This window comes from Lissotriton helveticus, chromosome 2_1 (assembly GCF_964261635.1).
Source record: "Lissotriton helveticus chromosome 2_1, aLisHel1.1, whole genome shotgun sequence".
Classification (NCBI taxonomy): domain Eukaryota; kingdom Metazoa; phylum Chordata; class Amphibia; order Caudata; family Salamandridae; genus Lissotriton; species Lissotriton helveticus.
This window is the reverse complement of record NC_136059.1, coordinates 397,259,344-397,283,011: the sequence shown is the minus strand read 5'-3', so window position 1 is coordinate 397,283,011 and position 23,668 is coordinate 397,259,344. Positions and strand designations below refer to the sequence as shown.

Here is a 23,668-nt window from a genome sequence, read left to right as displayed (position 1 = left end):
GGTCCCAGAGTCCTCCATTAATGCGCCATCCCTCCTCAACACATTGGGGTCCTGGGCCCCCATCTAATGATACACCAGCCTCTGGGTGATGCCCCCTCTCCCCCATTGCCACAGGAGCAATTCTGAACCAGGGGAGGGTGCATATCCAAAGGTTTATAATTTCTCTCTTTTTTTTTTCCTTTTTTTTTTTTTTTTAAGTGGCCAGCCTTACAAGAGAAGCAGATACAAGCATGAACACGTAGTTTTCGCAGCAACATATGCAGTTGAAGTCTGCATGATGCCATTAGGTGTGGCATATCAAGGTACTGCTCTCGATATTTATTGCAGTGGCGGCTGGTTATAACAGGTGAAAGGGGCGTTGCCCTACCTAGCATCCGAGAGGAAAGAGAGAATGAATGTACAGCACGAAGCAGCTTTAAATAAAGAAGTGCTCTCTGCTTCGTGTTAACTGTAACACCGATTCTGTTGCTTTAAGTACTGAGGAGCGAGAATTCCTGGTGCGCCTGTGCTGGCTGCCAGGCTGGGGCAATGGCTATCGCTCGCCCTTGAGGCACACACAAGGAGAGAGCGATGTCAACATGGTAGGAGTGGCCGGTAGAAGCAGTAATGTTTAACCTATATATGGGGCGCTTATGCTGTGGACCAGGTGTTACAAGCAAAGTGCCATTGAAATAAATTGTTAGGGACAGTGCTGGCGTACATCGCGGAAGTGAAGTGGGTGGCAACAACTTGAGGACTCCCTTCAGTTGTGTACTGCTGTAAGCCTCCTGATTGGATGTTGGAAGCTGGGGTAGTGGGAGTTCGTCTAGGCAGCTCCGATTTCATTTCGGGGTCGGGATAATTAGAATGCAGCAGGTGTGCGTCGTGTATCGTGTTGGCGGTTTATTATCCACGAGGGACACCGACGAGACGGGACCCAACCAGGCAAGCACAAGCCCCCGAGGTGAGTCAACGAGCACCCAGAACAGATTCAGCAGCCCCTCTCTAGCACAAACAAAATGGTTCGTCCCTCTTCCAGCCAACGCCAGGCGCCAGTGGCCATACCAGCAGACGCGCGCCGACCGACATCCATCCCCCCGCACCGGCAGAGCCCAGCGCGCCACCACGAGGGACCCAAGAGGAGAGAAGAAGACAAATGAAGCGGCCACTCGAGAGGCGCAGGGAGAGGACAGGCTGGGAAAGGGGCAGAAGAGGCGAAGAGGGCAGAAGAAGACCACAGGGCAGAAGGAGGGCAGAGCGCAGACGGGGCGCACCAGAGTGCAGTAGAGGAGGACAAGGCAAGAGAGGACCAGAGGGTCGAGGAGGCACGCAAAGCTGAGGAGGCACGCAAAGCTGAGGAGGCACGGAAGGAAGAGGAGACAAGCAAGGCAGAGGAGGCACGGAGGGCAGAAGAGGCACGCAGAGCAGAGATGGCCCGCCCAGTGCTGCAAGACATGGGGGAACCCTGCAATGCACCTGCACACCCCAAGTCTACACCTTCAAAACCGCTCCACAAACATTCTCAAGTCGCCCTCTCAAACCCGCTGGAAAATGCTCCACCCTCACACACCCCGCAAGTCCCTCTCCCCTCAAGTCCCCCCCACGACAGCCGGCCCGCCATCAACCTCCACGCCTCACCAATCTCAAATGTCACCAGCCGCCCCTGATTTATTGTTGACAACTTAGGAGGACCACAATCCTATGCCAACCGTTTTAATCGTACACTTTTTTTGCACAGTTTCACCTTTATATTAATGGCTTCAATAGCAAGCATGAATGCCCTTTCTTTCCCTAAAACTACAGCCTTCTACAGACGGTTTCTGACTCAGCCAACATTTGGATTGACATGAATTCACAATAACAAAAATAGCTTCAGATAGATCACAAGATTTCAATTATATACACATTACTGAAAGTGAACAGTCTTGGGATATTCAGCAGCTCTCAGACTACTTCATAATAGGAATTACACCCCTGCTAAATGGAGGTTACTATTCTTTATCCTGTTTTGTTTGCAGATAATATATATGTTAAAATGTTCACGAGCAAAATATGAGAAGCAGTCACTTTAAATAAAACACACTTTTTTATATTGTTATACCATTTAAGGATTCCCTTCAGTGGGTTGACCTTCCCTCTGATTTCTGATTTAATGCACTGAAATCCTACTTAAAACCGAAGGAATTTTAATGGTTTAAGATTCCGAAGGGCGTAAGACAGAAGAAACTACAATGGTCACCTACTAATAGAATAATTATATTGCAGGGCTTCCACAAGGATATTCCTTTCATAGCTGGTGTAAACACCCTTTATGAAAGATATTTACTCAGCTTCTCTACTGCGTTTTGTTTCCTAATGCATTTTGAAATAAAACCAGGTTCTGCATCTTTACTACCAAAAGACAAAAGCAGCACATTTGGTCTATCAAAGTGCTTTTTACAGTTAGTATGTCATCGATCTCTTCGATTGGTGTCTGTACCTTAATTACTCACAGCAATTACAGTACTGGAAAACTTCAACAATAACTTACATTTTCTACCTAAAATAAGAGGTATTGGATTTAGGCTTCTGCTCTGGCTAATGGAGATTTCAAATTTCTTTCCAGGTCTTGTCCTTAAATGGTAAAACCATCTCATAGCTGGACGAATAAATGTGATCTCTGATCCCTGCTTTAAGTATGCTACACTACCTGTCTTCGAGACCAATATTGCACTTACAAATACTTCCTTTTATACATAAAAGGTGTGTAGCTCATTCACATAAAACATCTACATTACTTCCCTAAAAGAGGACGTTTCGCCTCTAACCTGTTATGCCCAACTACAGCCATTCCAAAGTAATTCAGTAGAAAAGACTATCATAATATACTTGCATGGCAATTACTAAAAATCTGCAATGACTCATGATATGCAACACATACCCAATTTAAATTGAATGCTATAAGCAAAATAAAATAAAACGGTGGATGGTTCCGATACGGTTCAAAACACTGATGTTTAAACCTCCGAAGCTGGAGCATATTCCAAAGTTGAAGCACTTGTGGGAATGCTGACTCAATGGCTACTGAACTCAATTAAAGAAAATTATGAAAATATATTTAAAAAAATAACATATGGTTCTGGGTCTATTTAGTAATATTTAATAACCACGCCTAAAACAGGCTGAGGCGGCAGGAAGAAGAAAATCATCTCTAAAGTAAAACCAAGCTGGTGGGCTGTGGGGGATTTGTTTCTGGTGGCACCAACAGATTTGGTTTGGGGGGGTAACGGGAAGAAGGGAGGAATTTTTCACCATTCAAACAATCGCTTAGTCGAATACAAATGATGCAGACACTAGAGTTCAGCCTTAACTTAACAGGAACAGACATATGCATGCACAACAAAAACAGATAAAAGCTACCTGATATCAAGTGCTTTAATGGCCTCATGCATCTGTAAGTACTCTGCCGCTTTCCAGACATCATTTACATCTTCATCCCCTTGAATCAATAGCTTTGCAGTGTATGTGAATTCAATCAGGTGACGGAATGCCATGTTGCTTACACCTGTTAAGTAGGAAAAAGATAAACGGGCTCTTGAAAACTACCTCCCACACAACCATAACTGTTCTCCATCTGCTACAAAATGCAACCCTTCAACCTCCACTACTAATAACTGTCTAAGCTAGTCAAACACAATTAATAAAGTCTGAAATTTACAAATCATACACAGTATAAAAAGCTCTGCCTCAAACATGTAAAACATCAAATAAAAAGATTTTAAAAAGCAATAATGCGATAGACATTCAGAAATCAAGCTGAACATTGATTGTAGGATCACTGGGACAAGGAGATTCTATGAAGAAAAAGAGAAACGTGCATAATCAGTTTCAGGACTGACCATGGCAATAGGTAAGTCACTTTTATGTTGCAATAATATGGTTGGGGACTTTTCTGTTGTCCTCATCAGGAGACGGTTACTTTCATTCTTCTCTGCAGTGCTAACTTCTAAATGCAATTCCCACATTTACCATTATGCTTCTTTGTGCAGAAAGTTAGAAATACTTGCTTTAGGAGACAGAGGGATTCCCTAGAAGGTCATTTGTGGATAGAATTAGAAAATAGACTCCAGCATATCTAAAGTCAATTTGTGATGGTGCCCAACAAACGAGCCAGCTGGCAACCCTTCCATATTTATAATTTCTATTTTAACTGTAGTTCGTATTCCTATTCAGAGCTCCCCTTGCTGTAGCATAAAATTCACTCAATGCACCTCTTCCCTGTCTGAGAAGTAGCTTAACAAATGTATTATTGGTTTTCCAGATGCTGCAAAGGTTGCCTGTTCAATTGGCATCTGTGCCTGGTCAAAACCCAGACTGCTTGGGCTTACTCATCTCTCAAACTGCACCCCCCCCAATCCTAAAGCCTTAACTCTGACAATAACAGAGTCAACTGAAACAAAAACACATATTCCAGGGTCTCTAAGACACGGAAAAGGATACAATTCTGGACCTCTCTGCATCAACTCCTACAACTTTGGCAGACTTGTTGTATTTCCTAATAGGGTTGCAGTTCCTGATCCCCATAGCTTGGAAATAGAGGCAGACTAGAGGAGTTTGGGGAGTTCAAAAGGCTTACTCTTGGTATATGTATGTAAAGCGGTTTGTGCACCGAGCGAGAGAACTTTAAAACCTCTCATATACTAGTTATGATTCCACTAAAACTCACCTAAATCCTCTGAGAGTTGGACTTCATTTGGAAAGCAGAGTTACTGTGCTGCACATCATCCTAAGGCACTGACTTACAGTCCAGTGAGACACTTGTGGCAGCTTAACGCACTCCCAAATCAACCTGTTAGTTTCAGATCTTGAACACATCCCATGCAGGGAATCAAGACGAAGTCTCATGAGAGACCAGGATTGATAGGAACAGCTTGTCTATTAAATAAAACACGATCTTACCCCCACAATCTTTCCTATCCTCAATACCTCCATCTACAAGTCCTTTTTCCCCATATAGCTCACAGCATCGGGAAATTAATGGAATATAACAGCATAGGAGCATGCAGCAAGTTGAACAAAGTTGCTGGATTGTACCACATGTTCCATCTTTGTAATCTATGCAACCACCACAGAGCCTTTATGCATTCATATCCAAGTGCTAAAAGCCATTCTAACAGGTGTAAGTTCATTCATAAGATAACATAAATGTCTAGCGGCCTCCTAGCCTACACACAGATTGTAGATGCACTGGGAAAACAAGGTTCTATAATCAGACAGATTTCATTACATGCTTACCGCCCATTACATACTGAAACGGCATTCTTCTTCGACATACATAGTAATAATCTTGGAAGGCAGCAGAAGAAGGAAATGCCAGTGATGAACAGTGGTGTAACAAAACAAAGAAACAATCACCTTCTATTTCCACAAGAGGCTCCTGGTTGAAATCCTGAAAAAACTTGTAGAAGAATTGGCTGCAGGCAGCAAGAACAGCCTTGTGAGCCTTGAACTGGTGACCTACAATGAGAAAGATTCATATTGAAAGCAAATATAAACGTACTTTCACTACAATGCTTTAATATTGAATCATAGATGCCAACATTGGAGAGCACAATAAGTGTACAAAACATTGTAACGTTGCACACCATGCCACCGGAGTTTTGACCCAGCTATCTGCAAATCAGTTTTGACCCTGGCATAGTGTGCAAAATAACTATGGATTGGGATGCGACCTGGGTGATTACCAGTGGCTGAGATGAATTACAGCATTTCACAAATCACCGTTTTGTATACTAATTGTGTCACCCCAAGTAGGACGGGTATGCCCAGACATGGGTCCCGTGCACAGTCTCTGGAACCAAGTTGAACTTGGCTGATGAGCTCAACACTAGGGTGAAACCGCTCCTAGCTTGAATGTGCTCTGGTTCAGCGAGGACCTGGCTTGGCAGTTTGGGCTGGACTATTCACATTGGAGCAGGGTCGAGACTGATTTGCATATAGCTGGGTCCAAACTGAGGTGATATGGTGTGCAAAATAATGATGGATTCGAATGCGGCCCAAGTGATTACCAGAGGCTGAGATTAATTCAAGCATTCCATCCATCACTGTTTTGTATACTAGTAAACATTTTAAAGCTGGCAAGTGGGAGATTAAATATATATATTTTTTCTTTTAAATAGTCAGAAGAATGTATTTTCCCTACTGACATATTTAACCAGAGGCAACCTGACTGAATCGGGTCTATTGGTATGTATGGCGATAGACAATCAGAATTTTATTTTTGGCAGTTTAACAACATAGCGCACACAAAAACAGAGTTCTAAACTCTTTTTTGTTTGCGTTAAAACAGAGTTCTAAAGTCTGATTTTGTCTGCGCTATGTAAAACTGCCAAAAATAAAATGCTGAGGCGGTCACATGCTCTAATTTCCCCCTCCAAGAATTAAGAACAAAGCGTTAACCCATGATATCAGAGGTAATTCTTTGAGGGGGAGACTGGAGCACGCACAACAGGCCTCAACGTTTTTTGGGGCAGTTTTACAAAACTCCGAAACGGGTTTCTGCATGCAGGAATCAGTAGGTGGGAGATTAGCCTTGAAATCTGTAGTCTACTACCTGAATCAGGAGGGATGGGAAGTATGATTGGATGCCAGGTGCTAGGTTCTAATCATGGCTAGCTAGGACACCGTACTAGTAGAACCTGTAGATCGGAAGATCTAAGGGTCTGTGGAATCTTACAACATTCAATGGGGGGAAGGGATCACTTGTCCTGAGTAACCAGGATTTTAGTTATCTTATTCGGTTTCGGTGCCGATTAAAAAACCCTTATTCACGTACCAAGGCTCGATAGGCGGTATATCTTGGTTCTCCGCCTTGTTATTTTAGCAACGTGACAGCATCATCATCGGGTTTGATTGTATGCTTCCTCCACCCGGAGGTAAACCACTGGTTAGTACAGTAGTGAATCACTGATGAAAAAGGGGTGCGTGATTAAAAAGGCTTCTTAACCAGTTTGGTAGTTTTAATTGGTGTTGGAAAGGAATGCCTGGTTAAAAGAGTTGCCGTGCGTAGGAAGCTGGGTTATGGGGCTTCCGCACTGAGTTATGCCCGTAAAAAATTTTTTCTAAAATAACAAGGCGCAGAACCAAGATATACCGCCTATCGAGCCTTGGTACGTGAATGATTTATTATTATTTTTTTTAATTGGCACCAAAACCGAATAAGAGAACTAAAACCCTGGTTACTCAGGACAAGTGATCCCTTCTCCCATTGATTTTTTTGTACATTATAACTAAGGAAGGTGAAAGCATCACGTACTTTTCCTTCTCCCCCCTCCTGATAGGAAACAAATCTTACAACAGCCCATGCTCTAACTCCCCAATTATTCATCGAAGTCCTAACCTATAGATCAAAGGTGTACATTATGAAACATTGACATTAGGAATACACAGTGTCAGGAATGCATGTTAGCACACAGGTTACAGAAAAAAATACTGACACTAGTAATCTTTCCCCATAAATATATAATAAGCAGTCCTATTGGAAGCACACCTGGTTAATCAGTGAGCTTTGAATTTAGTTTTATTTTATCATGGCCACAGTAACATTATTTATTTCCGCATATCTCACAGTGCAGACAAATCAAGAGATACGGGAGCAATATACAGTTTGAATACTTCCACTGAAAGGAAAGGTAACCGCTTTGATGGGTTGCAGTGAGAAACTCAAATGACAAGTTATTTCAACAAGAAATGTAATTTGTAACCCTAAAATGTAGTAAGAAATGGAAAATGTAATGTCTTCTGGCAGGACATTAAACTTTAACAGTAATATAAGAACTCATTGTCAGGTATTTCAGTTTTAATTGACTTTAGGATTTCAAGGAGACCTGATTTTCTCCACACCAAGAGAGCCCAGTTGGTGTAGGAGGAAGACATTAAAGGAAATTCTCTACCTTCTGGGAGACCACATGAAGGTAAACCAGGAAGGCATTACATGGTCAAACATTATGTCCCTCCGACCAGGGGATCACAGTTCAATGGTGCTTTATCAAAATGTCCATATTTGATCATTAACAGAACATAATTATTTGCTAAAAGTTAGTGCTCTACAAAAGGGGATACCTGAAATATACTCCGTGATGGCTTAATACATGAAGTCACCATCATCCCCCCCAAAAAAAGGGGGCGGAATTCTGTGAGTGGGGTTGGGAAAGAGGAGTAATAAGAGGCCATGCAATACTTGACAAACACCCATAAATGCAGATTTGAGGGTATTCAGCTTTGCAAGCGTGATAACATTTACATTGCTCCTACCACCTTAAAGGGTTTGTTGCCACTGTTCTATAAACAGACAAGCTGAACACCTATTTCCTAAACCCTAACCACTGTAGTTAAAACCATCATGTTTGTCGGCACAGAGTTCAAAATTAAAGGAACCTGCTGAGATCTGGTGGATGTGTTTTTGGAAGACCGGTACAGGGGGCTGCTAATGGAGGCACTTCGAGGTGCAACATAAGATTTTAAAAGGCAATGCACTTCTGAACTGGACGCTAGAGATGTGCACTTTTTTCATGATCACAGTTTTCCGTAAATCTATGACCAGCAGCACAGCATTTTGGACCATTGATAATTTATCCACCAAGTAATTATGGATACCTGCATAGAGTCAAGTGCAATAATCTATTCTAGCTTTTATGGCAGATCTTGCTACAAGTGATCAATTTTTCAAGGATAAGAGTGGTAAAAAGTAGTCTTGAGTCTAATGATATAATAAATGTAGCTTTTAACAAAGAACTGAAGTTGGAGATTTAAGAGAGGCTTCGGCATCAAATAGGAATCAAGGAATTTTCAATTTTTTCATCTGGAGTTAAAGATGAGATGGGTCTTATCCGCGTATAGCATCTTTTTACCACAAGACCCAAAAAATATCAAATCAGTGTTAGCCTGCTTTCAATTGATGAAAGTTACACCTCATTCAATTTTGATTACCTTAAGTATGAGAATTGTTTATACGCTTGGGTATCCTCTGTATTGTAAGGCAACTTCAAAGTTAGTGCCATGGTCAAATAAAGGCCACAGCCGGGTATTGAGTGAACTCCTGTGGTACACAACAGAAGGGGAGAAAAGGGTCACAATTTCACCTGCTGGGTTTGCTCCAAACATAACAAGTGGAAACATCTAATGTTATCTGAGAAAGAGGCCAATTCCCTGAATAATCACTCTAAAACATTAGTTTGATCAACAATACCCAGCCCGCACATAAGTTCAGCATAACAGATAGCGATACTGTTCTTTAAACCAAGGAGGGAAGGAAGGTTTCAAACCCTAAAAACAAGCAACTTTACTCCTATAAAAAGGTACAAATCCCAGGAAAAGTCAAATACCAGCGAGCTTTAGCCTGGCAATGCACATTTATGTCATGTCCTCTAATCTAAACAAAGCAGGTCTCAAACATACTTAATGGGGGCAAAGTGGGCAAAAAGGGGAGCAGGCACACTAAGAGTAATTCCAGTATCTCAATCAACTGCTACATCCAAACCACCACCTTGCTTCGCCACCAGAGGAGAGACTTACACCCAAATTCACACCCCTGGCCCTTATCCCAAGCACTTCTATTTGGGAAATACAACAATTTCACTGGGCACTCTTTCCAATTCTCATACCTACTGCGCTTAAAAATATTGCAAATCAACCAAGATGTCTGTTGGATGGACACCATCTGAGCTAGCAGTCTCGAAATGGTACTACTTATCAACTATCAAAGACCTATTGAAGACCGTCAACACATTACAAAACCTTTAAAATATCTTGTTCCCAAACAATGAAGTGATCTGCTGTTATGCTGCTGTACATTTTCTTAGCACCAAGACATCATATACAGAAGTGGATGTCATGTTCCCTATGAGATCTAAAATAGTATACTGAATAGTGGATGGCGAATGTTTGAGAAGCTGCACTTTTTCATCACTGACCAGGTTATTTTTGCTAAATTTGTGTTCTCGAAAGCAATTAGTATGGAATGACAAAAGTACTTTAGTAAATCAGATATTAGGTAGGTCTAGTTTCGTTTTGAAGTGACAAACATTCAAAAAATGCACCAAGAGCAGGATAAAAAAAGTGAACCCAAAGATCATTCTGCGGGCAAGTTCCCAAGCATTTCAAGCTCCTGTAAACTGATGCCCAAAATGCATTCCTACTGAGAAGGATATCAGCATCAGTTTAATGACCAGTTCAGCTTCCTACATATTTGAACCACACAATTATTTAACCACAACCAACATTTAGGTTACAGAATGTCATGCCTTCAACAAATATATTTAGGACAAGACAAGTGAAACAGCTAAATGAAGACAGTTCTGCCTAATAACATTTAAAGGCAGTACGACTAACACTTTGAAATAAAGCTTCATAAAGAAATTTTCCATCTTTTACAAAGTTTATCCGTATAAAACCATGAAACAGGTCTGAAGCACTGGCATACCAAGCTGGGTTTCTGTTCAAATCGAGACTGACTGAATACATTGTGCTTGACTATAAATAATATAGATAAGTGTTTAAGTAAGGTAGAGGCTCTTTCCGAAATACCCATACTGTACAGCTAAAGGCCTAGTTCAAGTTTTCTTCCATAAACCAAACAACTAAACGCTACAGAAACATTGTCCTCTAAAACCAAAAAAACATGTTGCATGGCCTGCTTCAGAAGTGCTAGCATTACTGGCTCCTGGAGCTTCATACTCATTGACAGACGAACAAATCATAATTGTTTCCTTCCAAGAACATGGTTTGGGGTTGACCAGTATTCCTGAAAATGAGTGCAAACAGAGCCAGCAAAAACAGTTTCAGAGAAGGCAAACATCTGATCTTAAAGATGTCATCTAAAGATGAAGATGTCATTATGGAATACTAAAAAATTATCTATATTATCTTGTAAGTGTTCAAACCCCTGAAGAGAGAGGATCACTATTACAAAACCCATCTGAAACTATAGACTGAAGCTGGAAATACAGAACAAAAGGTGCTTATGCAATTAAATATTGGCAAAGCCAATAGGTCTGGTGGTGCCTGCAGACCTTTTGGCTTTGCCAGTGGTTATTTTGTTTGTGAATTGTTATATGAAGACACACAACACGTTAAATGGCCAGGCAGCAAGGTTGGGGGAGCAGCTGGTCCTTCGTATCAGTAAAACAAGCATTGTTCAAAATCAAATGCATATATTTTAATACCATAAAAGCAGATATTGCACCATTAGTGCCTGGCACATAGTGTCGATTTGCACATTGCAAGTCAGGCAAGCCCTAGTCTGAAGTGGGGTGAACCTGTGCCTTGTGCTGTATGATGTGCAGAAGCAAAATCCGAATGACATTACAGCATACCAAAGAATAAATAGAGCTGCCTGAAAGTCCCTCTATGTATACTATACACATTTGTATTTAAAAACAAAGGGGCATATTATCAAGGGGCAGCGATAATTATCGCTGACCGCACTTAGCGTGAGATTTTTTACTGCCGGCTAATGCTGGAAATTATCGCCATGCTAGCGCTGTATTAACAATGGTTAGCGCTATGGCGATAAATATCCCCGCGATAGCAGGGATATCGCCGTTTTCCATGGAACAATGCTGTCCAGCTTTCCAGCGATGTTCCATGGAAAACAGCGATATCCTAGATGATAGATTTGATTTATAAATCTGTAGAGCGCAACGAATGCCCGGAGGCGTCTTGGCGCTGTGGACTCAGGGAGTGTTGCACTAATGACCAATGAGAGCTAAATGTCAGTTTGGAAGAGCCAGGTTTTTACTTTTTTTCTGAATACTAAAAGGTCTAAGCTTTCTTTGATAGTTGGCGGAAGAAGGTTCCATAGCCTAGCAGCTCCCAACAGGAAACTCCTTCCTCCCCATCGATTCTGTCTGAACCTAGGCACCTGCAAAATTCTGCGTTGTGCGGATCTGAGACTCTTAGGGGGGATGTAGAGTTTTATGCGTGAAGTGAGGTAAGCAGGACCACTTCCATGCAATGCCTTAAATGTAATGCAAAGAGTCTTGAATGCAATCCTCTTCTTAACCGGAAGCCAGTGCAGTGCTCCTAGATGATGAGCCACTGGCTCATGCTTAGGGATGTTTAATAACATTCTGGCCGCTGCGTTCTGCAGGCGGTGCATCTTTTTCAGAAATTGGATTTGAATGCCAACATATAATGCATTTCCGTAATCCAGTCTTGAGAATGCAAGTATAGTTACCAGCGTTTTTACTGCCTCCGGCGGCACGAAAGGTCGCACCTTCCGTATTAATTTCAGAAACGACCAGAAGCTGGATGTAAGACAATTGGTTTGACTATCAAAGGTAAGCCTACCATCGACCATAATCCCAAGGTTTTTTGTCTTGGCTACCGGAGTAGGGCATTCCCCTAAAGCATAGGGACACCACCTCCGAGACCAGGACAACGGATTGGCGCCCAGAAGGAGCACCTCAGTCTTGCTGCCGTTCTGCTTAAGGCAGTTTGATTGCATTCATGCATTGACCTGGGTCATGCAGCTGTTAAACCGATCGGCTACCTCCTCTTCATTATTGTGGATGGACACCGCAATCTGCGTGTAGTCCGCATAAGAGATAACTGAGAATCCAAACTGCCTGATCAGGGTGGCCAGCGGGGCGACATACAAATTGAACAAAGTAGGGCTCAACGACGAGCCCTGTGGCACGCCGCACTGAAGATTAAAGGTTTGTGAGCTTGCTTCACCCAGTTCCACTCGAAAAGATCTTTCAGTGAGGTAGGATGTGAGTGGGGCCAAGGCGGACGCCTGGACGCCCATCGCCGCTAGTCTATTGACAAGGATTTGGTGATTAACGGTGCCGAAGGCCGCCGATAGATCGAATAATATCAAGGCGGCCTTCCCGCCCATGTCCAGAGTCTTCCTTAACTCTTCACTGGAAGCTATGAGGGCTGTTTCCGTTCCATGACCCTCTCTAAACCCAAATTGGGAATGGTCCAACAGGTCGTGGGCTGATACAAAGGTGGTGAGCTGGGTGTTGAGTAGCTTCTCTAAAACCTTAGCGCAGAATGGGATTCTGGAAATGGGCCGGTAATTATTGGGCTCAGCAGGGTCTAGGTGGGTTTTGTTTCAATCAGACCCACCAGGATATGGCGGCATGGATTAGCAAATTTAGCGGCACAAAAATAGAAATTTAGCGGCCCAAATATGGAAATTTAGTGGCAATTTAGCAGCGATTTTTCCTACAACAAACACAGATATCTTAGTTTTTTGTGTTTGTGGTCTGTGTGTGTTGGTTCCTGGTGTGTTTGTGGTCTGTGTGTGTTGGTCCCTGGTGTGTATGTGGTCTGCGTGTGTTGGTCCCTGGTGTGTTTGTGGTCTGTGCGTGTTTGTGTAACCGAAGTAGCTATAAGTATTGTCACCTATTACCCTGTTACTCGTCTTAATTTCTCAGGTAATGTTCTTCGCTCTATTGTAAAGTGCTCGGGCACCTCTGGGTAATTATGTCTGGGCTGTATAAAAACGCATAAATAAATAGGATGCACCCTGAAAGTTCTCTTTGTAAGTGAGCAGTCCTAGACAAAGTTTTTTTTCCAAAACAAATGGCTAATCCTGTGCACCAGACGCCTATACATTCAAAGCCTACTGACTTGATAAGACTGCAGGGGCAGCACCTTTCTACTTTCTTTCCCCAGCAGATAACTTTATATAAAAGTCCACAACAGACGCAGCAAACTGTCACTTGCCAGCCATTCACCGTCATAGGCGCAAGCAGAGCTGTGGGAGAGCAAAGGTTTGAACGAGACCGCAAGAACGTTATCCCCCCCACTCTCCACCCACGTTACCCCAAGGGGCCAACTGTGTGCTAGCACGCTACAAATACACAGATGGTGCTAGCCTGACCCCAGGCTGCAGAGTGTTTGTTCTGGCGATGTCAGTGTCTCAGCGTGGTTTGTACACGTAGGCTGAAATGAGAGAAAATGCTTTGCCTACGCGCCGAGTACTCGCAGCTGTTTGAGCCCAGTGCCATGGTGTGTAGTAGTATTCCTGCAAAGTAAGGTAGAAATCCGCACGTGTGTGATATCCCCCAAAATGTGTCCCGTTCGGTTTTAGAAATGCGCACGCGAGAATTTGACGAGCGCGTCCTCAGAAAAGGGCAGCAGCAGGTGCCGCCGAGCCGGGAAACAGACGCTCAGCCCTGGAAAGCACCAAGTTACCATGACTCAGAATGAAGGATGAGTGGCTCTGGCGTGCATCCCCGCCACAGCCTAGCTCCCAGTTATTTTTAAACCGCCTTTTTAAAGTAACCTTTAGACACGCACGTGCACAGGAGCAGCTCCAAGAGCACCCGGCGAACGGAGGGACAATCGGAAGAGGGGTGTGGGGGAGTGGGGGGCAGGGAAGGGGGAACATTGGCTCTAACAAAATACCCAAACCACGTGCGGATTTACTAGCTAATGAGCACGCCGCTTTTTGTTCAGCGCGCTAGGATTGGCTGAGGATACTCCAATTCTAGGCCAGTTTACACATTGAGAGTTCTTCCCACTGCCTGTCTACATCAAACATATGATCTACCCTCCAGGATTTCGCGATTTCGGGCCCCCACCCCTCCGCAGACCCGCCCCACCCCCTTGAAAGGGGTCTGGATGTCTAGATGTTAGGTATGCCTTAATCTGTAATTTAACAGACGTTAAATTCCAGAGTTAAAGCCCAGTTAGCGCGAAAAAAATCAGCGCTAAACCGGACGGGGCTTTGCTGTAAATACAGCGAAGAACTGTTAGCGATATTTTATAATGTAGTTGTAAGGGGCACGCCTACTTTGCATTTTAAAAGCGATGCGAGGCGATAGGAAACCAGACACTAAGGCAAGGAAACACGCGTTAGTGTGTCCTTGTTAATAAAGCGATAAAATGATCGCCGCTTTTCGCCCGAAAACAGACGCTAAAGCGGTGATAATGTTATCACCAGACTTTGATAATATGCCCCAACGATCTTGGGTGATCCCAGACCTAAAAACTGAGCATAAAGTGGATAAGCAAGGCAAGTGAGCTGAAGTCGTGCTCAAACTTTCTGTTCAAACTATGAGTGAAAATTGCACTGCTGTCTTAAAAGCCAATATGGGATCCCATGTTAAGCACTGGAGTCAAAATGAAGTAAGCCAGATAAATATCTAAAAATAAACATTGAAAAGTGAGGTTAATTTGAACTTAGTCCAAAAGAAACCCAAGCATTCATGCCTAACTATAATAGAATCAATTCATGAAAATTTAATTAGACATAACTCCAGTGTTTTAAGTGTGAGACAAGCTCTGCACTACAAGTGTTAGTGGAGAAGCGTGGCTCAGTGGTTAGAGGCGGCAGACCCGGAAGCTGAGATCGACCGTGGACCAGGGTTCGATTCCCCGCCTCGGTGGGTCTTGGGCTCAAAATTCCACGGACCTTGACAATTCTCGCTCCGGTGCCTACTCGAATCACGGGGTCACACTCTGCAACTCTGGGCAATAGCTTGCTTAATCTCCACTACGGCCCCTCGCGGTGGGATGCCTGGCTTTCACCTTGTGGACACCCTGCCGGGGTTTCTCACAGGGGAATACCAGGACGGGTTCCCTAAGCAAGCGCCAGGATGCCCTTGGGTGACAGGTTTGCGCTATATAAGTACACCTACATTTACATTTACATTTACATTTACATCATACGTTTGTTTTTGAATTGGGTTTAATATTTTAAGCTTTAACATAATGCAAAATGAAAATACAAACCTTTGAATTACCCAAACAAAATTTAGTGGAGGGAGGAGAGCATATTTCTTAAAATGTGATTTTCTTGTGAAGGAGCATATTCTGTATGCCACCAATAATGGACTGATATGAAAAATTATTGACAATAGTCTTCTTTGCAAATAGGCAGTTGCTTTAAAATATGTGCTAATAGCCATTTACGATATGTACGTATCTACAATATGATAGAACATTCACATTTTCTGTTTTAGAATAGAGATATGAATCCAAGTCTTGTTTATAGGACAGGGGTGGGGGAATCATATCGCCCGACTTAATGTCTATTTTGTCCGACGGACAAGTAGACATTAAATCACATAAGTAATACGGGCCCAGAGTACCCACAGCCAATCAAAAAGGCTGGAAGAGAGCCAGAGACCCGTTAGAGGCCTCGGATTGGCTAGCGGCCCATGACTGGGCTCGAGCCTAGCCAGTGACTGGCTCGGGGAGTGAAACGTCAGTCTCACCCAGCTAGTGGTAGTTTGTTGCTGGCCGCTGCGATGCTTACATTTCTGTTAAAAATAAGCACTTCCATAATGACTGCCAAGAACGTGTATCTTCTTGCAACCAACTCGCTATAAATACTAATAGAAACTCACTGTCTGCTGTAACGGAAAGCGTCTAGTGAGGCGTCCTTGTGGCTGCAGGAAGGGCAGGCTCATATTGACCTAATCGCTGCTATTGGAGCAGTACAGTAGCCGTGCTGATTGCACATTTTAATTGATCGGCAGATTGGAGAGCAGATTCAAACACCCCTTTCGCGCCAGGCGTGCTTCAACAATCCTAATGGAACGAAGGCTGAGAGGCTGCCTTTGATCAGGTCAGTGTGCAGTACTTCTCCCGGTATCATGGCGAATTGATGTCAGCAAATAGGAGCAGTAGAGGAGACTGGCAGAGTGTGTGTGCTGCATCACTGCCTGTGGGTGCTGGTGTGCAGACTACGAGCATCGCCAGCCCATGTCCAGCACCTTAGTGTGGCATCTCCTCAGCCGCGGGATGGCATGCCTGTGCGTCATGTCATTAGTGCTTTGCAGAGCCGAACTTGAACTTAAGGTACACGATTATGAGACTTTTATGTGTATATATATGTCGGGCGGGGGTATCTCCCTCAAAGCATCTGCACTTGCCGCTCCCCTGCCCCCACCCTTTACTAAGAGGACTCCTGCCTCGCCACCCCCTTCTCCACCCCTCTCTCCTCTGTAATGGAAGATATGAGAAGCTGTCAGTAGTAAACGGTCACCCTGTGACCTGAAAAGCAGTTAAACTGACATCACGCACAGCAGTGATGATTAGCAACACAGCGGCATCCCCGGGGGCGAATTACTGCATAGCCCCCAAAGCCAGTGGTGGCAAAATGTGAAGCCCCCAAATGGACACCAAAGTCTTGCCGATCGACTCCTGTGCACACTCAAGTGGTTAAAACCAGAAAAGGATCGAGTGGGGCAGTAAGCGGATATTGGAATATAGACGTTATATACAAATCATAAAAATATAAATAAGCACAATGCCGTACTCTATTGCTGTTTTGCAGCTGAAGCGTTGTATGCTTCAAAGCGCTACACCAAAAACAAAGAATTCTGGAATACTAGAATTATATTGTTCTCAAGGGGTGAAAATTACCCAGTGAGTCGGACTCCACCACAGTGTTATCTCTACTATTTCCCACCAGAGGTCAAGGAAGTGCTGCCTGGAGGGCGCATGAAGGCCTCAGTCACTGCTCACTGTGTGACTGTTGATATGGGTGATTCATTTGGGTGTGTGTCTTGCGCAGATAAGGTTATGGTTTCACACGAGCATTGACTAGCCATTGTGAGCATTTGCATTGCTCTTCATTTGCTTACCTTGTAAAGTTTTAAAGGGAGCGTAATGTGCTGCCAGAAATATCATATTGCTCGCTGGTGTGCTAAACTCCGATGCAGAAATACGTATGTGGCCCGAAAGTCATTAGAATGTCTGTAGATGTTCCTTCTTATCTATTCATCCTTCCTCTCACAAAAAGGACAGACTACAGCAGCCAGTTTGTTAAAAGGGTCTCCCACTTCAAATATGAAAACATGGGGACTTGTGGCAATATCATTATTTATTTTTCTTTCTGGTGCCTTTTTAAGGATTCCCCTTCCCCAGTCGTCGAGGTCCTCAAGTAAACAGATCAGTTTGGTGTGCGTTGCCTGTTGATCAGGTACGAGCGCTGAAGTCTCAATAAATGGAAATGTTGTGCTGCTGTGGAGGTGCAGGGGTGTTGCTATTCTTGTTCTGAGCCACATCCTCTGACTTTTTCTATGACGAAATTCCTAGTAAGTAAGAGGGTTTCCAGCCTGATGGATTATTTTAAAGAAAGGGCAGGTAGAAGCACTCCCATACCCAAAACAAGCATTTGCAATGCAATAGGTCTCGCATTTATGAGAGTTTGCGCTATTGGCATTGTAAATGACAATGCCTTTTATTTATGCTGGTTTTTTTTTAAAACAGATAAATAAATGGCATTGTCATTTACAATGCCAATATCTTAAACTTACGCAAATGCAAGACCTATTGCATTGCAAATGCATGCTATAATTTTTTTTTAAAGCTGTTGGAGAGTGTTTGTTCTGCCTGCAACAGCAGGCATGACAATGCTATTTGAGATAATAGTGCTCGGAGGCTGTAATTAAAGCCTACCGAGGTTACAAAATAAGACATGGCGGTACTAAGGAGGGACTACAAGGCCTTTTGACCAATGAACAGCCACAGTTTACAGTGGACAATGACATAAGCCAATGAAAAATGTGTGCAGAGAGTGGGCGGAGCGTCAAGTCCCTACCTCAATATAGCATGCCTCGTAGAGCAGCGCATGCGCTGCCCAGGCTTGACCTAAAAAGGTACTTATGGTAACCAACAGATTCATAGATTTGGCCTTTCTCAAAACCGGAGGTGCATAGGAATGCATTGGAAGACGCACATTCTCCCAAACGTGAAACATTGGTGCGCTGCAACCATCAAGTAGGGCAGGGCCAAGGCAACGACGGCGTGAGGAAGTGTGAGGATTGAGTTGTACTCCCTTTGCGGCACTGTGGGAGGGAGTATTGAGTAAATTCTAGCTGTTCAAAGACTCCCTAGCGGCCTAGTTGGGAAGCCTCCTGCTACTGATCACTACTGATACTACTGGTGTCTGGTACGCAAGGTGTGTCTGGTGTCCTTCACATAGTGCTCCTGAGACTCTCTGCTCAAGGGGATGGAGGGGGGGGATCGGTCTACATTACTCTCGGAATGTAACTGAGTTGTGCTGCGAGGAGAGAGGGGGTGTGGGTCTGCACATTGCCTGCTGCTCCACAATATGAAAATAATGTGGAGGTATGACTACTGATTATTATGTTAATAATAAGTGACCAGCTGACTGGTGCAGACAATGTATGGAACGCCCTGATGTGATATGATGGTTTTTAATGTTCTAAACATATTATATTGAACCGACTGCTCCTTACCAAATACTGTCAGTATCAGGTAATGCCTAATACATGACTGTACTTTGAACACCCCTATGATATAACACATGCGTTGTACTGGAAAACTAATGAAGATTGGTCCAACAAAAAAAAAAAAAATCACAAGTTCAAATGGTGGTGGGCCCACTAAGTCATTCATCCTTCTGAGGTCAACTAATTGAGCATGACTGAGTTGGGTAACAATAAAGATTCTTTATTTGTCAATTGCGCCAAGAGAGTCCCTCAAGGTGTTCAGTACGCCTACTATGATAGGTTGGGTATTAACTGTCCCAAACACCCTGGTCTTATTAGGCATCAAATATAGTGGCATTACAATCTTCCTCCTCATCCTGACACATGTATCCTTGGGACACCGGAAGTAATCTCCGACTAGGTCTTTGTGTTTCCGCATAAGCTTCTGTTTAGTAGTTTCCTGCAACAGCTCGCTGCGCCTCGGCCATGTACATCATAAAACACCATTAACTTTACAGTCATTATCACATTCCAGCTTCCTTATAATCAAAATTATTTTCTCGCTTAGCAATCATTTGGACATCATGTGCTCGCTTAAAAACCGATACAACTGGCAACACACTGTCATCAAAGTCACAAGTGTTCTTCGAATTCATTTCTCTAAGCATTCTTCTAGAAAAGGCGAGCCAAAAATAAAATGCATTGCAATCAGAGCGACTAGCAAAAATAAGGGACACACTTTTTTTCTATAACAGGCATTAATATTCACGCTCTTTAAGGTTTGATGATGACAGCTCTTCCAGTGATGACACGTGGACTCTTTGGCAGCGAGACAAAGGTACTTCTTTCCCCCTTATTTTCTGGTATTTCTATACACTTTCTAGTAATCTAAAAAAATCTTTGGAAAATTTGCAAAATGTCCGAAATCTGTAGGGAACTGACAAATCTGCATTTTCTGCATAATAATTTTCGCTGCAGGTGTGGACTGTCCATAGTGAAGAGACGCTAATCTTTCATACTTCCTTTTCTTACAATGCATTTGTGCCTAAAGGAAGGATTGTGTCTTTAGAAAGCGACTCCCATGGTTCCACCCCGGGCTTTCGAATTTTGCTATTACAGTAATATCCCCAGGACTGGTAACAAGGATACTTTTGCACAAATCAATTGCCGGTATAGTTACTGCGTGGGCACTAGGGTGCCTGCCTATATCGTCGCAGTCAGGATATTAGGTTTCTAGAATTAGTAATTCATTTCACATGCTGGTGAAGGTGCATTATGGGAATTGTAGTCACAAGTTGCTTCAACTAAACCAATTGGGCTGACTTGCCTAATGACGATGGTTTGAATTTTTCAATTTCAATTTTATTTGATTTGATTCAGACCCTACGGAGATCAACAAATACAAGGTAAAATTATTGTTAGTAAATTAAACTAACATTTTTAAAACTCTTTCTAAGATGGCAAAATGACGATATGTTGCAGACTGCTTATACAGCGTTTCATTGTATAAGTATATTAAAATTTTGCATGTTACCTTTAAAACAGCTTTAAAAAACTTTTTTTAAAACGTATACAGTTTATAACATACAAATTCATCAACTGGAAAATTACACAGCAAGACTAATTTATTTGAGAAATGAGCATTATACTTTAATTGCATTGGAGTTCTATATCGTCCTCGAGCCTCTACCATACTTGGATTGGGACAAATTAATAAAACGTGGAGCAAATTTTGTCGTCCACCATAGTTCACATATGCCTTTAGGATTATTTGTACCGTTCCAACTAGCTAAGGCTGTTGCTAACGGGAGTATACCCATACGTAAGAGTAGGATACAGCGCCTTACCACATGTTCTAATTGAAATCCTAGATACAGAGCTTGGGTTTTAAATTCTATATTTTCTGCGAACAATTTGTAATGTTTTAACTGGCTGCAATATTCTTTGTCCTTTTCATAACTGATTCTAGGGACCAGATGTTTTAAAAATGGCTTCAGGTGCGCTCGCGAACACACCTGTAACAGTGCTACCGTGCACTGTGAAATCTCAATAGCTTTTTTCAAATTCCTATTAAAAGTATACCCAGATGATTCCTCTCTAAAAGTTTCCAATTTTAATAAGTGTCTTAATGTATTTGGTTCTGCATGTAGGAGATTATACGCCCACATTATGATGTTAGAGATTACTCGGGCGAAAATTCCCGCTAAGGATAACTCAAGGCGAAGAGCTTGAACTGGTGAGACACGTTTACCAGTTTTCGGGGTATGATGCCCTCCTTTACTTTTATGTCTTGCCATGTTTTAATTTGTATATATTCCATGGCGTATGATAGAATTGGCGGAATTTTCATGCCATAGACTTCCAGCATCTGTATAAAATGTCTATTTCCCGTAGAGCGATATAGATGTTTTAAAGCTCCAACATGGGAGTCTGCCTTCTGGCTTAAATGTTGGAGGTGGGCTCCATCTTGTAGATTATACGTAAAGATGCGGCCCAGATAGACATACTCTTTTACTGTCACTATTGGTTTGCCTCCTAATGACCAGACATAAGATGGAGGATTCCTCTGCCACTTAAAGAGAGAGCTTTCGTTTTAGAGATATTTGGCACCAGATAGTTTTCAGTTACGTATTGATTTAGTTCATTCAAGTTTCTTTGCAAGCCTATTGGGGTTTGGTCAAATATCACAATATCATCAGCATGCATTAAACAGTGTATGTCGATTTGAGATAATTTTGGTGGATAATTCTTAATTTGGGAGAAGCGCCCTGGTAAATCACTAATATAAATGGAGAATAGTAAAGGAGCTAACAGACATCCTTGTTTCAAGCCATTCTTCGTGGGGAATGGATTGGTTAGTCCCTTTTCTCCCCCCATTTGTTCTCTACAGCATGTTGCGTATGGAGAGAGATTATTATTGTTAAAAGATCTGTAGGAATCCCCAGATCCTCCAACTTTCTCCATAGAGTTGATCTATCTACACTGTCAAATGCAGTTGAAAAGTCTATAAATACACAATACAGAATTTGAGCTTTAGTCCTAACATATTTGTCAAGAACTGTTTGAAACACAGCGATGTTGTCCAATGTTGAATGAAATGAAATGAAATGAAAAGGGGATTTGTAAAGCGCGGTTGCTGCCCTGAGGCGTCCAAGCGCTACAAGAAAGTGGTGCTTTGGACGAAACCCAGCCTGAGACATAGGAATCACTTTATTCGAAAAAGCCCAGTCTCTTAAATGTTGTAGAACACAAGCTGCGAAAATCTTGCCAGTAGCATCTAATAGCGCTATTTGTCTGTAATTGGCAGGACTTGTTCTTGAGCCTTTTTTCAGGAGAGGGACCACCATACTCCCCCGCCAAGATTCTGGTATTTCCCCACTCTTCAAACAATATTGGAATAGTGGGGCTAAGAATTTTCCCCAGTAATCTGCATTATTTTGTAGAACTTTGATCGGGATTCTATCCAGGCTCATCGCTGCAGAAGACCTAGCAGAGGCTATGAAAGCCGATATTTGCGTGGCTGTAATTTTCATTAACTCCTGGTCGCCTTGACTCTTCTGTGCTTTTTGCTGTCTGGGAACGGTCTGGTTCTGGTAATTAGGTTTATAAAGCCTGAGAATATGCTTTTCCCAGTCTGTTGATGATACTGGTGTAGCTTGAATTGATTTACGCATCCCCATTTGTTCGGAAATTATTTTCCAGGACATTTTAGTTTTCCTATGTTTTACTGCAAATTGGACATCGATCCAGACACGATCTCTTAGAGCTTTACTTTCTCTTACTTTTCTCCGTTGGTATTGTTTTTTCAATTTCCTGATTTTCCCTTGTCTTATAGCGCAAACGGATCGAAATTGATTTCCAATCAATTTATTTAGTTTGAGAGTTAAAGTCAGCTTGTTTTCCTTTTTGATGTGTTCTACCTTTTAATCATCTTGCTGAATTGGCTTGAAGAGATGTAACAATGGACTGAATTGTAGCTTCAAATTTGTTTATTAGGTTGTCTTCTCGATTTGCAGTTGTTAACAGTACGTGAGAGATTGTATGGTTTATTTTACTAATTGCTTTCGAATTCCAAAAGATCTTTCCTGTTTTACGATTTACACTTGCCCGACCCTCCAAAGAGTGTAGGGACCACGAAGATGTATGCTGTGTAAATAAGTCTATTTCTATAAGGAGTAGTACATGGTCACTTTCATGTGTAGATTGAGTGGGAAATGATTGGACCTTCGAAAACCGATCAAAACTACAAATAATATAATCGCTTACTTTTTAATGTTTACTTCCCGCCAGGACCCTCAAAAGATCATCTCTTGACAAAAGCATTCAAGAAAATTGAAACTATAATAGAAGCAAAGGGATATCTAATGATGATAATGGCTGGGGATTTTAATGGAAAAATGTCTAATGCTTTAGTTAACAACATGGGAAAACATCCTCAGGAAGAAGTCTGCTCTATTCCAACTCCAGTATTTCCCGATAATATAAAAGCAGATAAAAGGGGGAAAATGCTC

General features: G+C 42.5%; 1 protein-coding gene across 4 annotated transcripts in view; it reads right to left on the bottom strand.

The window, feature by feature from the left end:
- The window catches only part of ZNF131 (zinc finger protein 131), a 182,346-nt gene that overhangs the window by 149,979 nt on the left and 8,699 nt on the right, over positions 1 to 23,668 (bottom strand). For 2 of the 4 annotated variants that reach the window (XM_078675031.1, XM_078675030.1), the window contains exons 3-4: positions 5,374 to 5,475; positions 3,379 to 3,523 (exon numbers count right to left, since the gene is read on the bottom strand). In XM_078675031.1, the coding sequence (XP_078531157.1) occupies positions 3,379 to 3,523; positions 5,374 to 5,475 (247 nt within the window). Of the gene's footprint in view, positions 1 to 3,378; positions 3,813 to 5,373; positions 5,476 to 23,668 lie in introns of all 4 variants that reach the window. The other 2 variants (XM_078675033.1, XM_078675032.1) reach the window with 1 other exon arrangement.